At 37.6% G+C, this 19,801-nt stretch overlaps 1 protein-coding gene across 10 annotated transcripts in view; it reads right to left on the reverse strand.

Annotated features, from left to right (window-relative positions):
* Gpc5 (glypican 5) overlaps nt 1-19,801 on the reverse strand; it is a 1,283,302-nt gene that overhangs the window by 850,394 nt on the left and 413,107 nt on the right. Inside the window, exon 7 of one of the 10 annotated variants that reach the window (XM_021232642.2) lies at nt 16,893-17,268. The exons of the other annotated variants lie outside the window; for them this stretch is intronic. Coding sequence (XP_021088301.1) covers nt 17,233-17,268 — 36 coding nt within the window. The 3' untranslated portion in view covers nt 16,893-17,232. Of the gene's footprint in view, nt 1-16,892; nt 17,269-19,801 lie in introns of those variants that run through there. 10 annotated transcript variants of the gene reach the window in all.

Consider the following 19,801-nt stretch of genomic DNA (forward strand, 5'->3'; position numbering starts at 1 on the left):
TTGTAGGACTCCAGAGCAAGACACTAACACATATATGGATTTGATTGTGTTGATGAAAAATTCCTTGAAGTTTGATCTGTAGTAATTCAGAGAAAATGACTTGGGGAAAATAATGTTCATATTGTTTAAATAATATTTTTCTTGAAATGTGGGGCTTAGCATTTTATGTATACAGTCATCATTTTCATCTTTTTTCTGTATTTAACCTACTAAGGGAATTTTCAGATTCGAAACTTAACACGTGTCTATTGAGAATACACCAGTCCCAAAGTATCCCAGTCACACACCTGACTGACACAATATGAAACAGTACCATCCACTGCTGGTCCATGCTTCTCCATTCCTACATGGGCTTCAATAAAATCTAACGGACACAGAAAATACAATTTAAACAGTAAATGCACGGACAGCATAAGAGTCTGAGTGTGATCCCCAAAGCCACGTAAACAATGCATAGTTACCTGTGTGTGTCATTCCGGCATCAGGAAAGCAGAGACAGAGTGAATCCTGGGAATCGCTGGCTAGCCGAAATAAGCTAATTGAGGACCACCACCATGGTGAGAAAAGATGTCTGTATATAAGAACGGGGCAGCTGCTGAGAAATGATACTCAAGGCTGAACTCTCACCACCACATGAGCATATTCACAATGCACACACGTATGTACATGCATGCAAGCAAATAAAATAACACAACATGGAGGAAAATGGATGGGTTTGTCAAACAGATTAGGATCTTTCTTTTTATGTAATACTTTATTAGAAATATCTGGTGTTCGTTAAAACAGCAAGACAAAGAAGCAGTGGAAAATCACCTTTGCTTAGGCTATGGTTTGAGCATGTGTCTACTGAACAGACTATTCTGTTCTTCCTTCCATTGGTGCAGGTTTTCATGAACTATCATTTCGAGCATTACAAAGGCATACTAGAGAAATGTCACCTATCTTGAGCTTTAAAAGGCAATCTGATATCAAAATGGAGTTCCTGCACGCTAACGGACTGGCGTAACTGTTCACTTGAGAGCTACTGTGCATGTGGCTTGGATCGGAATGAATAAAATGGGAGAAGGCCGTGATCTGGAGACAACGTTCATGGTAAGGCAACTGAGGAAAGGTGAACATGGTAAGCCTACCACAGATTCCAACGGATTAAGTCCGGTGACTGTCTGGCAGTGGTATCTATATCAGAAACAGGACATCTGAGGCTGACTAGGCTTCTGGGGAAGGAACTAACTGCGGATATGTTGAGTTTATAGGCATGCTTGAAAACTGTCCATCTAAAAGGACTACTTAAGCAGTGGTCAACCAACCTTTCATGTCAACCAAACTCAATGTAAAATCCAACTAGGCAGATAAGTAGTTCAGCTGACAGAGTGCCAGCCTGGGCTTGACCTATCTGGGGACCTGAAATTAAACAGGGTACGACATTTCTGTCTTTCTTTGAGCCTTAAAGATTATATAGCTGGTGCTGATTACATGTTCCTCTTAAATTTGTATGAAAATTAAAATGATAAATGTGCATCAATTCTGGGCCCTTAAAGGCTAGTTTATCACTCTAAGTTTTGCATTTGGGAATTGTCCTCATATAACAAAATTTATTGTTCTGAAGCCTATCTTGTAGTAACCGTTAAGTAATCTCTACCAATATACATCTGGGAAATACTTAAAGACTTCTAAGGGAAGATTGATATTTTATGCATCAATTAATCAAAAAATGTTTCCAACGGTGCACATAAAAATAAATGCAGATGAACAGCTTTGAAAGACAAAGCAAAATCTGTCACAGTAAACCAATTCAATTCCTTAAAAATAGGTACACCTAGAACAAAGAAAAGGGAATAGCAAGGAAATATACCTCTATTGTGGTTTCATCTTCTAGGCAAACTATTAAAATGACAATCAGATACAGACAGCAACAGATGTACCCACCATTAAAAAGTTAAATTAAATCAAGTGAAAAAATCTCAAACGAGGTGTTCAGTGAAAAGGAAAAGAATAAAAGTCACATCTGTTGGCACGATGAGGAGTTGAGAGATCTGCTGGGAGTGTACATTGAAAACTGAAATGCAGGTAAGCCGTGTTTGCAAAAGCATTCAGTAACAAGGAAGTCTAACAGGTAGAAAGCTATGTGAACTACTGTGATGTTTAACTCACGAAGAAGAAAACTAAGACCACGCCAATTCTCGATGGCAGTTCAGACGATGCAGCTCCAACCCCAGACAGACCCAGAGCACTGTCACCCCTGACAACAATGTCCCATCACTGCTCCCTACCTCACAGCTGCAGGGTTTTTCTCACTTTAAGGTCACTTGACGTCAAATTGTTGGTGTTTCCCATAATATTAGAAGTAACCCCGGTCTGATATAAGCTCCAAGGGGTTCAAGAACATTTACATTTACACTGCACTGGTGATATGACATTATCTGCAGTGTGACAGTAGAAATTGCTAGGTTGACTGAGCGTGTAGTACGGGACTAGGTCTAAAAGAGGTTGCCAGGAACATGGGAAAGAAATGTTCAATTGGCTCATGACTCTGGAGTTTGGACAGAGACCGTGTAGGATATAAATGGAAACCAGATGTCCCATTCTCAACTTTATGGTCATGAAAATAGAATTGAGGGAAAACACTGTTAACAACATTCCTGTATTTATGACGCTGACCGTGAGAAGCTAATTTAGGAAGTACTGCTATATGGTTTGAGTAAGTGTATTAAAGCCATTCACCTTTCTGGCCCATTCTCTGCATTAGCTATTGCTGCTGTTCTTTACATCTCCCCCTGCTCCTCCCCTTTGAGCTGGACTTTGGTTACAATGTCTCTCTGTGCACTTTTTACAGGTACCATTTGCTTTTAACGTGATCTCCACACTGCTGTGAGTGTGGCCGTTGTTTCAGTACAACATAACAGGTTTATAGATGAGAGAAGAGATCTCTGCACTGCCTTGTGTGCCACCTTCCAAAACACGTGCCTTGCTGGTGTTGTTGATTCCTGTAATTTCTACTCTGGCCCTGTTTTAATGACTTAAGAAGACTTAAGTGCCCCTCCCCACCTGGATCAGCTTTTGGATCATCAGTGGGCACTAATGTAACCTTGAAATGTTCCATGTGACCAGTTGTTACCTGCAACAACAAAAACAGAGATTTTCACCAAGGCCTCCTTTATGATACAGTAATTCACAGTTAGTTAGTTATAGGAGGGACACTACAAAACTGATCCCATTTTAAACACAAGCATACTTTATTTTATGGGGTCACGGGGAGGTATTCTATGCAATGCTTTGTGCTTGATCCTTTGAGAATCATAATTAAAATTGAACTAACATAAAATCATGTTAGTAAATAGAGAATCATAATTAAAATTGAACTAACATAAAATCATGTTAGTAAATAGTCCCTGAAATAATTTACATTAAATAGAATCTCAGAGTGGGCCAGGTATTTAGAGACCAGATGTGATAGAGAGTGCAGGCTATGAGAGTTAGGAGAAGAAACAGGTAAGACTTTTAACATTGCTGTTATTACTGAGAGCTTAACAGACTCAATAGCGAAGTGGTCAACTGACAGAAAGGAACCATATAGATAGATAAAGTACACACACACACACACACACACACACACACACACACACACACACACACAAAAGCAGCAACACTGAATGAATTTTCTTTTCCTCTGATCTTTTTAATAATTTTCCTAGGGTGTGTCTTCACATTAGATGCCTGAATATTTCCTAAAACACCTCTATGCTTTGTCATCTGTTGAGAAATTGTTCCAAAGAAATAGTCATTGGTAAAGAATCTTCCTTTCCACGAGCTCCATTATCATTTCCGTTTTCTAGTGAGTTTTCTGCACTGGAAGAAACACACTGGGAAGTAGAGGGATGGGGTCAGTGACATCAGCACTTGTTCTTAGACGCTGTTGCTTTTACTATTCTGTTTAGATCCACAAACTGCTATGTGAAACATAAGACCTAATCAATCAGTACTTGATTACACTGCCCTGCTGTGAACAAACAACATAAAAACATATTTGTAGATTGAAACTTGATCTATTCATTCATAAAATCAACCATTCATAAAATCAACAATATTATACAAAGGATGAAAAGGAAAAGTTGCTACATTAATGTTCTGTTCACCTTGTTCCTGTGCCTTGGGTTATTGATGAACACAATACATACATACATCAGGGCAATGTATTGTTGTAACACGCTAATGCTGAATTTAAATTCTCTGGCATTTTTAGAAGAGTAAAGTACTGATAACGAATTGTGTTTACAAAGAATATAGGATTTCTCTGCCTAACAGCTATGGTTGTCTTGGAACTCACTCTTGCAAAGAATTCTTATCTACCACCATGAAGTGTGAAATGCAGGGTATTAAGACCTCAAGAAATGATTATTGAAATGATTTAATTATAGCACATGTTTTTCCACTGATAATGTTATAATTATGCTTTAATAAACCAATCTTAAGGGAACAAGTACTGTTTACATTTTAACACCAAAATCCAATTTCATTTTTATCTCAGACTAGTTTTCCAGTTTAATTTTTGTAATAATTTAGTCTAAGTTTTAATTCATTAAAATAAATCAGTATCTGACTTAGCAATCATGCCTTTATTTTCTATGATTTTTTTCCTATCAACAGAGTAACATGATTGTCAACAAAATTACTGGAAAGTATTACTTCTCTGATGACTTTGAGAGATCAGAATGCTTCAATCTAGAAATTCTAAGCATTCTGCTTTTACATTTGTAAAAGATTTGCCACAAAACAGATACAATCAGGAATGCATAGCAACTTGATAAATATAGAGGGGGAGATAAATGTTAGTTTGGTTGTTTCTGTACAGAACCTTCTCAAACACATTTCTTATTTGAGTTAATGCACACACACACACACACACACACACACACACACACACACATATATATATATATATATATATATATATTGAAGATTTTGGTAGAATAGAACATGCTCCTCATTTATTCACACATAAACCCCATGCCTACCGCTGACAAGCACAGAATTATCTACTGCTTGACGTTGGTTACATCTACCTGACAAATGATGTCTCTTAAATTTGGCATGTTTTGGCTTATAGGCACAGGAACAGAAATTGAGCAACTCCACCAAATTCTGCAGAGAAGTTTTCTACCAATACCAAAATATGTCATTGTCCACCATTTCTTCCATCAGTTATCACTTAAGCTATGAGCAAGACATAATATCACTTCAAACCTACTGATAGTATGTTATAAGTAAACAACATCACTTTACTTCAATAACCTCTGATAATTAATTCTAACATCAGTTGGGCAGAGATACTTTCTAAGTTTGTTACGTGTTTCCTGATGTTGGAGGAGACCTCTTCCTGTAAACTATAAAATGTGAATTCTTCATTTCTCATTATTATATAAATATTTGTTTTTATCTTTGCACATTTTCTGGTTTACACTGCTTTTTGAAAGCTGTCACAACTGTTCTTGAATCATATTAAAATACCTAAGAGAGTTACTGTTTCATACTAGAACTTCTAATATGTTTGTAAGAAAAACGTAAGTTTTAATGTTTACTCACCACTTGCCTCAGAGGTAAACAGTTCATTATTAAATATGAATTTTTAAAACCTTCATCAGTGTTTATTTTCTCAAATCTGTATTCCTTGTATTTAATCAGAACACTGAGCACATCTGCCAGGAATGCAGACAGATGGATATGGATCAAAAATTACAATAATTTTAAAATTATAATTTAAGATTAAAATAATTATCATGAAAATGATTTTAAATTGTTCCTATTAGTAGATGATATTTGGGGAAATTTGATTTCCCATTATTGTTACTTGGTATGTAGTAATCAAATTAATTATTAATTTTATTTCTACCATTTTGTTGTTGCTTTTATGTTCTATGGTAAACGGAGATTATAATTAAGAACTTCACTGTTCTTACTAATCACTTAAGATTAGTCTTAAGTGGAAGAATCTCGAAGGCTGCTGTACACTTGAGAATGTCTGACAAAGAAGTCTTCAGAATCTACTATAACGAGAAACAAGTCCCACAGTCCTCAGCATATCTATGAACTGAGCACAGAAATTGACACTTGGGTAAGGATACTGGACTCTTGGTTACATTATTAGTGTCAATGGTGAATCCTTGTAGTGAACATAGTCGCATGTGGGGCTGGAGAGATGGTTCAGGGGTTGTGAGCACCTGCTGATCTTCCAGAGGTTCCAGGCTGAGTTCCCAGCACCCACGTGGGGTCTGGCAGTCTCTTGTGAGTCCAGGCCCAATGAATCTGATGCCTCACCCCCAGCACCTAAACATACATGTGGTACACATGCATGCATGCTGCCATTAACACACATAGAATAAGTGGCACATATACATACATTCTGGCACTAACATCCATAAAATACATGGTACACAACCATGCTTTCACTAACACCCATAAAATAAAAATAAATAAACCTTTTAAGAAAAAAAATATATGGTTACCTAAACAAAAATTGGGTGCAAATAACATTTTATATATACATTATACTTTTGCTTACATTTTGTAATGGAGTATTATGAAGTTAAAAATTTCTTCTACATTGGAATGGATGCAAATACACGTTTTTAAACTCTTAAGAATAAATTCTTCAAGATTTATAAAATGTTTTAAGAGAGTATTTATTTTCTAGAAGTTTTAGCCACCCTCCCCGGTTGTGTGTTTTTTGTAGGAAAGCTTTGAAAGGCTTTCTGTATTAAATAAAGTGTGGAAGTTAACATAGGAATTTCCTTGGATTGAACAAAGGTAAGCTACCTTGCTTTGCTATGTCCATTTTATAAATTAAATTTAGACTTTCACAGTTAAAAGCTGGCAAGTTCATTCTTATAAGATGAAAAGAAAAGAGGTTTTGAAGGAAGTTGAATGGTATTTCACCATATGTTTAATGAGCTTTAGGTCTGGTTTCTTACTGTAGTTCATACTATAAAGTTTCAAAATTATAATTTCCAGAAATACTTGCTGAGCTACCATGATGATATACATACTCCAACTCATTACTACAAAATGCATGATTTGCTCTATATCTAATGATACTGATTAGGGTTCCATCACATCAGTGTGAAACACATAATAAAGAGAAAACATATTCATAAGATTTGCTATATGTGTAGTTATAACAATGTGTATTATAACTAATTTGTGCAGAACTCTCGTGATTTAGTTTCTAATGGATCTTTACTAGTACTAACCTTTCTTCTTCAATAGTCTATGCTTAAGAAATACCCTGGCTGGTCCCCAGCAACCATCTCCCTTCATAAGTCAGCCTTCTTTCTAGGTGCCTTAACTGCTCCTAAGCTATACGAGGCCATCTGGTTAAGTACTTCTGAACTGCAAGAACACATCCTGGAAATGCTCGGCTTTGACAAATTATATCCTCAAAGCACATTCATAAAATTGCTGTCGAGTGGTTAGAGTAAATTTATTGAACCCTGTAAAGCATTATGGACTCATCATTTACCTGCAGAAAGCTAAGATTATGTATGACTGCACTATTAAAGAAGTATGCATGGCAACGGAGTGCCGAAATCATTAGAGAGACGACTTTTGCGTGCTAGACCTGGAGGCAAGTGGAATAAAATTAGGATAGTTTCAGGGGAAAACTGTGACTCGTCCGACCGCCCAGTTGGGTGTAGGTGAACACAAAAGGCTGTTTTGGCTTTGTTTCCATATGTGGATGGGTGGGTGGTCTGAGAAAGTACACAATCATGAGCCCTTGAGTCACAATTCCAAGCAAGGTGATAGAACTCTGAATATCAGTAAACATCCAGATGCAGCTATGGGGGTCTACCATGGAACACAGAAGAAAAAAAAACTGATTAGGAAAGAGGAGAATGAAAATTCTATCTGTGAGGCAGAGCTCCACATGGTTAAAAGCAGTCAAAGACGGCAATGCCATGATCAGAAGCCATGAGGACAGAATGATCTAAGTATGCGTGGGCAGAACACAATTGCTGTGGGGAGCAAAGAAGGCCCTGAACAAATATGGAAGGAGCAGATCAATAATGAGTGGGTATGGATTGATTGATATAAGCTCAGCCACATCAAAAAACCCCAATACATCAGACCCGGGGGGATGCTAAAACATTCCCTGGTCCCTGTGTGTATCTTAACAATGCGTACAGAAAATGGAGTCGATAGCTTCTTCCTCCAGGATGTCCACAGCCTGAGGGCATCCCCTACAAAGACTACCTAGAGAGATCAGCCAAACACATTTCCACTTTCTTATTGGCTGTGTATAGTAGCTCCACCTTCTCAATTGTGTGTAATAAGCACTTCTCAACTTAGATGTGTGAAACAAATGTGTTGAGTTACCTAGGCTTGCTATTAGAATGCATCCCAAAGAGTCTGGCTCACCAAATCCAGATTTTCTACTCACAGGTCTGTCACTTCTTCATCCTGCCATCCATGACAGACCAATCCCTAAGCCAGGCAGTCAGTGGAATATAAAGAGAAGAGTGTACCAGGGTACAGTTTTTGACCTGGGTAGTTATATAAAGCCATCTTGCAGTGACTAAAATAAATTTCTGCAGAGAAAATGCTTATTTAGGCTATGAGTGTTTATAGATCCCATCTATGATAAAGAGGACAACCCATTGCTTTTAGGAATTCAATGGGAGTACCAGATGTTTCTTGGTAGCATGAAGCATGACTCCCAGTGCCTGAGTCTTTGGTGCTGCGTCTTCTCACCCCCTCTCCCAAGAGGTGTCCAGGAAGGGTTACCAAAACAAGATCCAGCACCTCTCAGTAGTGTAGTCAACTTCTTAGATTAAGTAGAAAAGTCAGAGCATCCACAGGCTTCTATCGTACACTCATGCAGACATATGTATTGCTAATCTCTGAGGCATCTATCAGTTCCAAACAAGGTAACAAGAAGAACCCTAACAACAATAATGCAATGTGTAGTCATTTTTGTATTTCATCATTCCAGTAATAATTTAACCCCATTGGATTTAATTTCTTAAGAAATCTGAATTTAGTAGGAAGTGGTTATAATTTTCACATCATTTTCTTAAATCATATTTCATCTTATTTTGAACAAACTGCATAAGGCTTTTATATCATTTTATCATGGTTTATAGACATTCCTAATTAAAACCATAACTTTATTCCCAGGATCATTACTGTTCCCAGCCATGGGAAGAGAAGAGTTTCAGTTTGGAACTGGTAAAGGCCAATTCAGAGACTCTTGTCTGGTCAATGGAACTAGAACAAATAAGTATTGAGTGTTCATGAGGCTTCTAGCAAAGGCCAATTCAGAGACTCCTAATTGATCAATAGGAGGAGAAACAGTAGTATTGAGTGTTCAACTGTAAATGAGACATTTATAATAAGTTCCCCAAAGCTGAGAGAAGATCACGGAAGACAAAAAGAATATTAGGGTTAGAAGATGGGCAGGCTTATTTAAAAGTTAATTCAAGGAAACTTATAAGACCAAGCATTTCATTTGGGAGCTTGCTTTCAGTCTCAGAAGACAAGTCCATGACCATCATGTTGGGGTGATGGGGAATGGTCATCTATGTATATGTTTGTCTTATTGGTTGACGAATAAAGCACTGCTGGCAAATAGGGAAGCAAGATAGGTGGGACTAGGAGAGTGGAGGATTCATGGAAATGGATGCACAGTCAATCACCACGCAGGACAAGAAGAGTAAGAGGTCCAGACCCTTTATCTGGTAAAAGAAGACCACGTGGAAATACACAGATGAGTAGTTATGGGTTAATAATTAAGTCAGAGCTAGCCAACAAGAAACCATAGCAAACAGCCAACAGCTTCATGATTAATATAGCGTTCTGCTTGTTCATTTGGGACTGACATGGCTCTGGGAAGAATGCTCATTACATAATAGTGCCCAACATGGGGCACTAGCCCATGACCATGAGATGAAGAATCTCATGGCTCTACATAATGGTACCCAGACTTGAGGCACAAATTTCCACTTAACAAAAGCTGAAAAGGGATTTTTTTTTAAAAAACAGAGGAACAAAGAGAAGCATGACTTCTTGGTAGCAGCATTTTTCTTGGGTGAGGTGTTTTGCTAGAGAAAAGCAGAGACTTAAGGGAGTCTTCCTGACCTGGCACAAGCAACAAAAAACCACAGGGTGTTTTAAGAGGCCCCACTACCAAACAACAATGGTATGTACGAGCAGTGACCACATCTCCAAGCCGACAACATGCTACTTGATAGTAGCATAGACCATGGCAGTAAACATAGCTCCCAATGTTGGCAGTAAACTTATGCCCACCAGCATGGAAAGACAGAAGTTAAAACACCTATGGTTTTAATCTTAGCAATGTTGTTTAGCAGATAAAATACACATGGCCAGAAAAACACAAAGATTTACAGTAAAGTCAGATTCAGATGAAGTAAAAACCTTAAAAGGTTTATAGTGTGTTTAAAAATATATATAGGCTTGGGAGAGAAAAAGAAACAGGATAGTGGTTAAAAAAATTAAACAAGAAAGAGAGTAGCTTGGTGTGGTAGCACATGCCTTTAATCCCAGCACTCGGGAGGCAGAGGCAAGCAGATCTCTGTGATTTCAAGGCCAGCCTGATGTACAGAGTGAGTTCAAGGGCAGCCAAAATATCACAGAGAAACCCTGTCTCATAAAAGAAAAAAATAAAAATAAATAGAGTAACAATAATAAATACATAAATACAAAAGTCATTTAAATATATAAAATATACAGTGTCTGGATACTGTATGCTATCGTGTTGTCTTTGAATTGTTTAATAACTGGGAAAGGAGCAACTACTGCTAAAAGTCATTTGATTATCAATGTTGCTAAATTAATTCACCTTATGTATTTTAAAAATGCTTTGACTTCTAAATTTAAATATGAGGACAGGTTACTTGGGAAAAGAGTTTTTGTGTTTCCAGACAGAATGAAAAGTTGTGGATTCCTTCCAGACTTATATGGTTTGATGAAGTAAGACCTCCTGAAGTGAGGTGATCCAACATCCCAAAACAACTGAGATTATGCAGTTATAGATCACTACATCCAGGATTTCTGGAACTTCTTAGGATCCCAAAGGTAGTGCCTCCTAACATCAGGAAGTAGTTTGGAGAGAACGACACCCACATTCCCAAATATTGTTTATATACATACATATATACATACATACATATTTGTTTTCATTTATACAGGGTTGCTTATAAATGGTAATGACCACAGCCATTCTTTCTAAAGGGAAAAAAAGGAATATGATATAGAAATGAATACTTTGTATTGGTATAGATTTGCATCTATTGATACAAATTTAAGTAATATGTATATTCCTCTTCTTGCTTAAGTATTGTGTTTATACTGATTTTTAAAGTGTAATACATAATTAAATACATATTGTATATAGTTACCTATTAATATGCAGTACTTATAGTTAGGTTAGTTAGGTTTCCTAGATATACGGAGATGTATTTGAGATAGATATTCTTCAAACCTTTCAAAGACCTTCAGAAAATGACATTTAAAATGGTTTAGGGTTTTTATTGACAATAAGAAATGTCTGCTTCTGACAGCAGCAATCTACATCAGAATAGATGATGGGCATCAAGGAAACTCATCATGGAGTTTACTTTCAATATGTTGAAACCAGCCATTTGGGCAAGAAACTGCTCCTGACTGAACTATTTGACTGTTGCTGTATAAACTGGACATGCAGGACCCACAGAAGAGTGATTACTAAACTTTCAAAACAAAATGAATAGTCCTGAAGCATTCGTGCTTCATGGAAGTGTCTGCCAGACACCCTGCAGGACTGAGAAAAGTGACTGACAAACTACCAATGCAGACAGACAGTTTAAAATTTTCTGCTTTGCTAAGAAGTCTGCCAGGCACACTGTGGCCTATGGGCTGAAGTCAGATTCCCCAACATTTCAAAAGAACTTTGGGTGACTGTCCAGGTCTCTGTCAATTCTAGTGTTTATATATTGTTCTTCTGTAATCTTTGATGGAGTTAAAGATAGACAGTTACAGTTATAGTTTTCCTTAGTTATGATAAAAGATGAGTTACATATAAGACTTAAGACTCACAAAGATAGGATAGATGATACTTTCTTTGAATCTTGCTAAATGTTAATGGACTAAGTATTGTATTTATAGCTCTTGCTTAATAAATGCCTTGATATATATTTTCCTATGTTACAGTTAAAAACCCTTCTTTTTATTTAGACAGAAAAGAGGAGATGATGGGGAATGGTCATCTGTGTATATGTTGTTCTTATTGGTTGATGGATAAAGCACTGCTTGCAAATAGGGAAGCAAGATGGGTGGGACTAGGAGAGGTGGAGGATTCTGGGAAATAGAGACACAGTCATTCACCATGTAGGAATCAAGAGGAGTAAGAGGTCTGGACCCTTTTCTACAGTAAGAGAAGGCCATGTGGAAATACTCAAATTAGCAATTATGGGTTAATAATTAAGTCAGAGCTAGCCAACAAGAAACCATTGCAAACGGGCAGCAGCTTCATAATTGATATAGCATTCTGTATGTTCATTTGGGACTGACGTGGCTCTGGGACCAGGCTGGGGAGAATCATACTCATTACTCTGGGGCACATGCCAGCAGACAAGCATGGTGCAGGAGCACTATCTAAGAACACACATGTTGAGTAATGGTGAGTCAGAACACACACGTTGAGACAGTAATGGCGAGTCAGACAGAGAACTAACAGGGAATGCCAGGAGCTTCTGAAACCTCAAAGCCTACCCAGTGACACACCTCCTCCATCGACGCCACACCCCCTAATCCTTCCCAAACACTCCTCCAGCTGGAGACAAAGCATTCAAGAAGAGTCTGTGGAGGCCATTTTCTTTCAAACCACTGCAGAAGGAATGCTAGAACATGCTGTCTGCTGACCCAGCACTCATGAACTCACTCTGTCAGTGGCAACCTAGAAAAGACCTACACAAGGCTGGGTCCATCAGCATCCCATCCCAGATGGAGGAGATGTTCATAGGGTCTCACACATTCCATGGGTGAGAGGAGCCTTTGGGGGTGGGAGGAGCCTTCAGACAGTTAAAAGGTTGACGGTATATAAGCAGTCATATTCCTCAGAAGTATAGTAGAGATGTATTGCCCCACTTAAGCAAATAACTCTCTACCAGTGCCCATGAAGGCCACTCCAATTAAATACAGTAGGTCAAAAAACAAAGTAGGATGAAGCCTTAAGAAAAAGAAGAGATTTCATGAGGGGAGGAAGAACAGTAGAGAGGATAATAGGGGACTTTGGTCACAGAGCATTACATATGTATATGAAACCCTACAAGAATAAATAATTTAAAAAGTTCTAATTATCAATGTTCTTTCGATTATGTACAAAAAGAAAACCTAGCTGGGAAATTGCTCAAGTCTTTAATATAAGATCCACAGCAGCCTCACTAAAATGAATACAAAGCTTAGCCTTCTGTCAGCATAAGACAATTACAAACTCTAAATAATCAGAAATAAATCAACGATGACCAACCCTACTCTCATTACTTTCAAAGAGAGTTCTTAGGGCTTTGTTTCCAGTTGATTGTACACTAATTGAAATGGTTCTTTTAGTGTAAGCAATTGATTTGTGTGTGTGTGTGTGTGTGTGTGTGTGTGTGTGTGTGTGTGTGTGTGTAACAGCCAATAATGGAGTCAGTCCTTCTGCCTCCTTTAGAAAGCAGGCTTCAATTGAATTTTCTCAAACAAGCTAATTGTTGAATTAGATGGCCATTGAAAGTTATTGAGTGCATTTCAAGTACTTTCTTCTCAAAATAAGTTAACTAAATGTGCTTATGTGTTTGATGGTTGCTACATTGCTAATTCCAAGTGGAGAACTGTCTGATTGTGAAATATCAGTGCCACAGGCCTGGGGCCATGACAAGTATGTAGTAGAAGCAAGCTTGCAGGAGTCAGGGTATGGCGGCACTTTCACAGAGCAGGCCAGGACTGGTCAAAGGAAGAAAATTCCCAGAATCTGTTGACATTCTACGTCTAAGAGCCTGACTGGCTCAGATGCACAGTTTGAAAAAACAGAAATTTTCTAAAATGTGTCACACAGTAAGTCTAGCAACAAGAGATTGAAAAGTCCTAAGAATTCAGAAACCCTGAAATAACAGCGTCTTCAGAACAGCTTGTCTTTTTTGTGTGCAAATACTATCCATTGTAACTATTCACTGAGATTTAAATTAGAATGTCTTTCAGTCTGTGATGGTTCTAAAGTGACTATTCATAATGTTGGTATTTCAGGGAGAAGGTGAAGAAAAAGGCAGTCTATTTAGCATAGCTGTTCCTCGCATAAAATAAGAGACTCATATCTACCTTAACATATAGTATACCATGATCACTGGAAAGTATACTATCTTATGAATGGTTGTTTTACATTAAAAGTAGATATTATAATTTCTTCCCTTTCATTAAGAGAATAACATTTATTTAATACATGAAGATATTTTTGTGACAAAGTTCTAGCACATATTAAGCAAATGTTAAATAGAAAGCAGCACTCTTAAATGAGTTGGAATGCTTAGGTTTGAGGAAGTAAAATGCTCCTTAAATTCACCACTTTCAACAACATTATAGTGATTATTGGGATTGGCAGTAAAATGATCATGGCACGCTGAATGTCATTCCATTTTACATCTCATAGTAAAAGCATGTAAATTACTTTCTAAGCAGTAAAAGCATCAGTTTTACACTAATAGTACCCAGCAGTGAGTATTTTAGCTTCTGCCATCATTTTTCTTAAAATTGGTATGTGTTTAACGTTTGAAGACAATTTGTTACACAGCTGAAATATCTGTGCTGACAACTTCCCCTGAAACAAGCCGTCAATATGAACAAGGAGTTCTAGGAAAGTGAATCTGAGTTAGAAATATTTGTAGATTTTGTCCCAATGAGATACACTAGGAGAAATGAACTACTGCTTCCAATTTCAATGGGAGGCAAGTGTCTGAGGACATCAACAAAATACACTCTGGTGAAATTCTCCAGTTGCATTTACCCTGGAAAATTATTCTGTATGGGATCCCAGCAAGGCTGGATCAGGAGAAAGTGATAAGAATCATAAGTGGGGGAGGGGTAGGGAGATGCACTTTTATCCTCCAAGATTCATGTTTGCAATGCAGAAGGGTTTTCGGGTAGTATGGAAACAGTGGGGCCCTGATATGGACTACGAGGAAAACATCTTCACATTGTAACCCACAGATCTCCATGTGCATGGAGTTTGATCAGTATGTTTTTAAGAGCAGAATACAGAAAGAGGGTCTGCCCTAAAGGATGAAATATATCAAGATGATTTATACTAAAACTCCCCTCTCAAGGAAGGTTGAATCTCTGAAAGTCATCTTCTGACTACAATAATTTTATGTCCAAAAATTAATTCGTTCTTACTGCAAAGAACTTGCAAACTAATTTTTTTAAAAGTCACCTGTTGAGATTAGCTAAACCAAGGTCTCCATATATGTCCACAAAGTTCTGTACAGTTAGAACAGCCGTTCCAAAGCTGTGGAGCATCACAATGGATTTCACACTTTCACTAGCAAGTACAATTGTATGTACTTTCTACCACAGAAAAAGGAAGAAAATCCATGGAAGAATTAAAAATTTAAAAATAAATAAATAAATATATTTATATCCTCTTTCAATACTAATGTAGATTTCATCTTACATGCAGATCCTAGCCGATAATATATACACGTGTATTTAAGCAAACATACATCTGAGTATAGCATAACACACAGAAAGGAGAACCAGAAAGAGTAAATAAGATGTGTTAAGGGACAGTAGAAGACAGGGATTTCTTTTGGTTATTCTGAGATGCCTCGTTCATCCTAACTTTACTAAGGAACTTCTTATTTGGTCTCTAACACTGCCAGGTTCTTCCTGGCAGGGCTCTACATAATCCTTCAATGTATGGGGGAAATTGTTGTATGCTTTTGCTCCCCATACAACTCAGGTTTTCAGGGTTTACAGCAAATGTCCTTACCTAATTGAACCATCTAATCTACCCCTTGTTCTCTGCCTTGCCCATATTTCCAATCTACCAACAAATAAATTCCATTTCCACTATTTCTCAGGCTCTATCCGCTCCTCATGTCTGTGCTGAACATCCTCTTCCCAATTACTATCATCTTCCACCTCTATGATTTTCTTTGATTTCCATGAGGCCCAGATTCCACAATATATACAAAATTATTTTTATAAGACATGAATTAAGTCACCCCCTGACGACGTTAAGGGTCTTCCCCTTCCATTCAGCTAAAACATACACTTGTGACTAGAGCCTGTTAACGCTTCCCCACACATGCTTCAAGTTTGTCTCTGCCGCTCACCCATTTTGCAATAGGTTTGTGCTTTCTCTGACCTAAGGAGGATGAGCCTTCCCGAAGTCCTTTCACCCCAGAGTTCTCACTGATTTTCCTAATTCCTTTTTCTCATCCAGTGACACAGGCTTCCTGTGTTATTCTCTCTGTCTCTTGTTTTTGTGTAATTCCTGCCAGCCACTGTTATGCTTTTCATTTACATTAGCTGGGAAAGCAAAGCCACTGAGAGTAGACAATATCTACTTTGTCTCACTATTTTATAAACCTATCCTCAAACTATGAACTAAAAAAGTATACGTTAAATGTACTTAATAAAACAACTGTAAAAGCACTGAAAAATGTGACAACTTCAACATAAAATTTGTACCCACTTGCTTAGTGATTAATTACATGACTCAGAAAATGAGGTCACAGCTACAGCAGGCCAAGAACACAGGTGTTTCAGAAATAGCATCTGGAGGTAATTATTACTAATATTTTTGCTGGCAAAATACACAGGTGGATTATTTCTGTATACTATATAGACAAAAAGGCAAGGGACACATTAATCTCTTACAAAATGTAGCATTTTTCTATAAAGCACATTTACAAATGTAGCTACCATCCATTCCACTGAAAGCAACTTTACGCAAATACTTACATGATCATGTAAATCTCTGGATTAGATTGTGGAATGTGTCCCTATGTCCATGCCCTCACCTAATCCACACTACTTCCAAATGAGTGAGTCTTCACACCAGAGGACAACCGTCCTGAACCTTTCTCACAAATGACAGCAGGCATCCCGCTAACTGTCCTCTGCAGTTGCACATAACACCAGCCACCTTGCCAGGGCACGTAGACAGTATCAGGAGTCAGAAGTCTGGCAAAGTAAAAACTTTCTTCACCTGCAGGAAATCAGCTTGTAGAACAGTATATTCTAAGGCACAAAAGGTTAATATGTTAGTGACATAACTTTCTGTGATCCTTCACAATAATCCAATTTTCAGCCATATTATCCTGGCAGACTTTAAATTCGGAGCTCAAAGGCAGTACATGTTTGATATTTTCTTATAATTCTACAATGAAACCGAAGGCTTGGATAATTTGAGATCTGCATAGTCATGAAGATGAAAGAATGGAATGCAATCTGAACAGGAGCTTAAAAGGTAGGATCATTTCCCTGCAATACCTTGAAAGGGATGTGGCTTTGATATATTTGTAACAAGTCTCAGCTATGCTGCAGGGCAACAGATCAGTAAGGCCTTCTCTATAGGACTTTTATGAACCTCTGTAGACTGGAGACCTACCCATTCCTTGGTTTGTATGTTCTGAGGTCTGTGCACTTGCATAAGTCTATAAACAGCAGCTATAAACGTTAAGAACAGCAGGGTTTCTTCATACGAATTACAGATGACTGATAGATGATACACAAGTATTGATATAAATATACAGGTACATAGATATTGAACAGTTTGATTGCATGCCCACTTTATGTGTCTGTATATATGTTCAGACTACACACAATTATCACCATAATGTTAGATGACATACTTCTGCTCCTATAATAATCAGTGAAAGAATGAGCTAAAATCATTGAAGTTCCACTTTTCAAAGGTCACCTTGTACACTCACTGGCTCATTTGTAACGAACTATGGAAATCATGGGGATTTTGTTGTCTCACAGTACAATGACCTGATTATTATTATTACCATTCTGGTTCATTATCAGTTATGTATTATAGTTTCAAACAATGGATACCTACAAACCAGTCACAAACTAGATGTTACCATGAGGTGTTACTTTGAAAAAGGTACTCACTATGACAGCTGTGGGTCTTAGTCTTGCCTTAGTAGCTGCTGATTTGGAGCTGAGGTAGCATAGCTCACCCTTATCCCAGGATTATCAAGCAATGTCGGATGTATACCAGGAACTAAAGATATGTGTATTAGATTCCCTGAAAATAACCTGAAGGGATCTGCCAACTGAGTTATTGTTGAGTCAAAAAACTTCTGTCTTGTACCAGAACTACTCCAGTGAAGTTATCTTCCTTTCTATACACAATCTTACTTTCCAGTACCCTAAATTGCTTGTCAGGACACTCAACCAAAAATACTCACTCTGTAGTTTCTTCCTTGAGAAACCTCCAACTCAGGAAAAAATGACAAAAGCATATAGGGAAAGTCTACTTGGCATGTGTGTATACAGTTGCAAATGTATTGACTTTGAGCCAACATGAGCTCAGGAAGTAAACAATCTCCTAAGTTTTCTTGAAGCCTCATTAGGTTACCATTGTCTAGATCAATTTCAGCTGCAATGGTCTCCTTGTTGCTGTGGGGGAAATCTGGCAGAATGACTTTCTAGTGAATGTGTGAGGTATAATCACTGATGGTCTGAGAACTTCTAATTCTGAGGACAACAGACAGGCCTCCAGGTGAGCTCAGCTACCCTGCTCAGGTGACCATAACTTCCTACCTTCTTTCCTGTTGCTTCAGCTCCTGTCAGTCTTCAGGCTTTCTCTCCCCAGACACATCTCAGCATTTGACTCATTGGCAACATAGCTGTTTCACATTGGAGGCTTGTCTTTGAGGAAATTAGTTTAGCTTTATTTGAGGGATGTCTTATGCTCTCAGCTATTCCTCACACAGTTTTTCTCTTTCATGTTTTTCTGAACAGAACTTTCCTCTGGTTCTGCCACCCAGAGTGATTTCTGAGGTGTCACAGTGTGTGCAACAGGATGAGCAATGTAGTCATCACTGCATCCCAAAAGAAACCTGTCCCTTTATACACTAGCTTCTGTGTACTCTTATGTGTGCTTTATTGGGATTTGAAGAATCATGAACTGAGTCCAAACAATTGTCTCTGAATAAACTGAAATGATGACAGTGACTCAGACATGCCTTATATGCAAATAAAATTAAGAACTATTTACATTTTCTGTAGTATCATATTTAAAATGAAAAACTATCCAGAAAGCTTTGAATAGAATGAAGATATACACATACATAAATTGTTACAGAATGACTAATAACTTACACAATACACCTTCTTACACTAAACATCAGATGGAGGTGGTATTTACAACATGTAACATATTATTCCAATTAATAGTTTCAGTGAAATATTTTTGGATAATTATCTGAATATGGTTCATATATTAAGTCTTAAAGACAGTATTTAAGGAACACCCACTAGGGAGATTATACACTGAATATGTAAAATGTGAATAAATAAATACCAAAAATACAGATTATTTACTTATGTGTTATTGGTTAAGTATAGTTATATGATAGGCAATTCTGGCCTTTGTGGTCTGACATGGTTTTCTTGTGTAATCGTATTTCTTTAGTTGTCATAAGCCTCAAGGCTTCAGGATCCTTTACTGAAGATGAATATACCCTAAGAGGCTCACAGCTGAACGACTAAAGGCAGGGGCTTGCTTCTCACAGACACAGACTGACCACCACACCAC

This window comes from Mesocricetus auratus, unplaced genomic scaffold, assembly GCF_017639785.1.
Source record: "Mesocricetus auratus isolate SY011 unplaced genomic scaffold, BCM_Maur_2.0 Super-Scaffold_2245, whole genome shotgun sequence".
NCBI classification, from domain to species: Eukaryota; Metazoa; Chordata; class Mammalia; order Rodentia; family Cricetidae; genus Mesocricetus; species Mesocricetus auratus.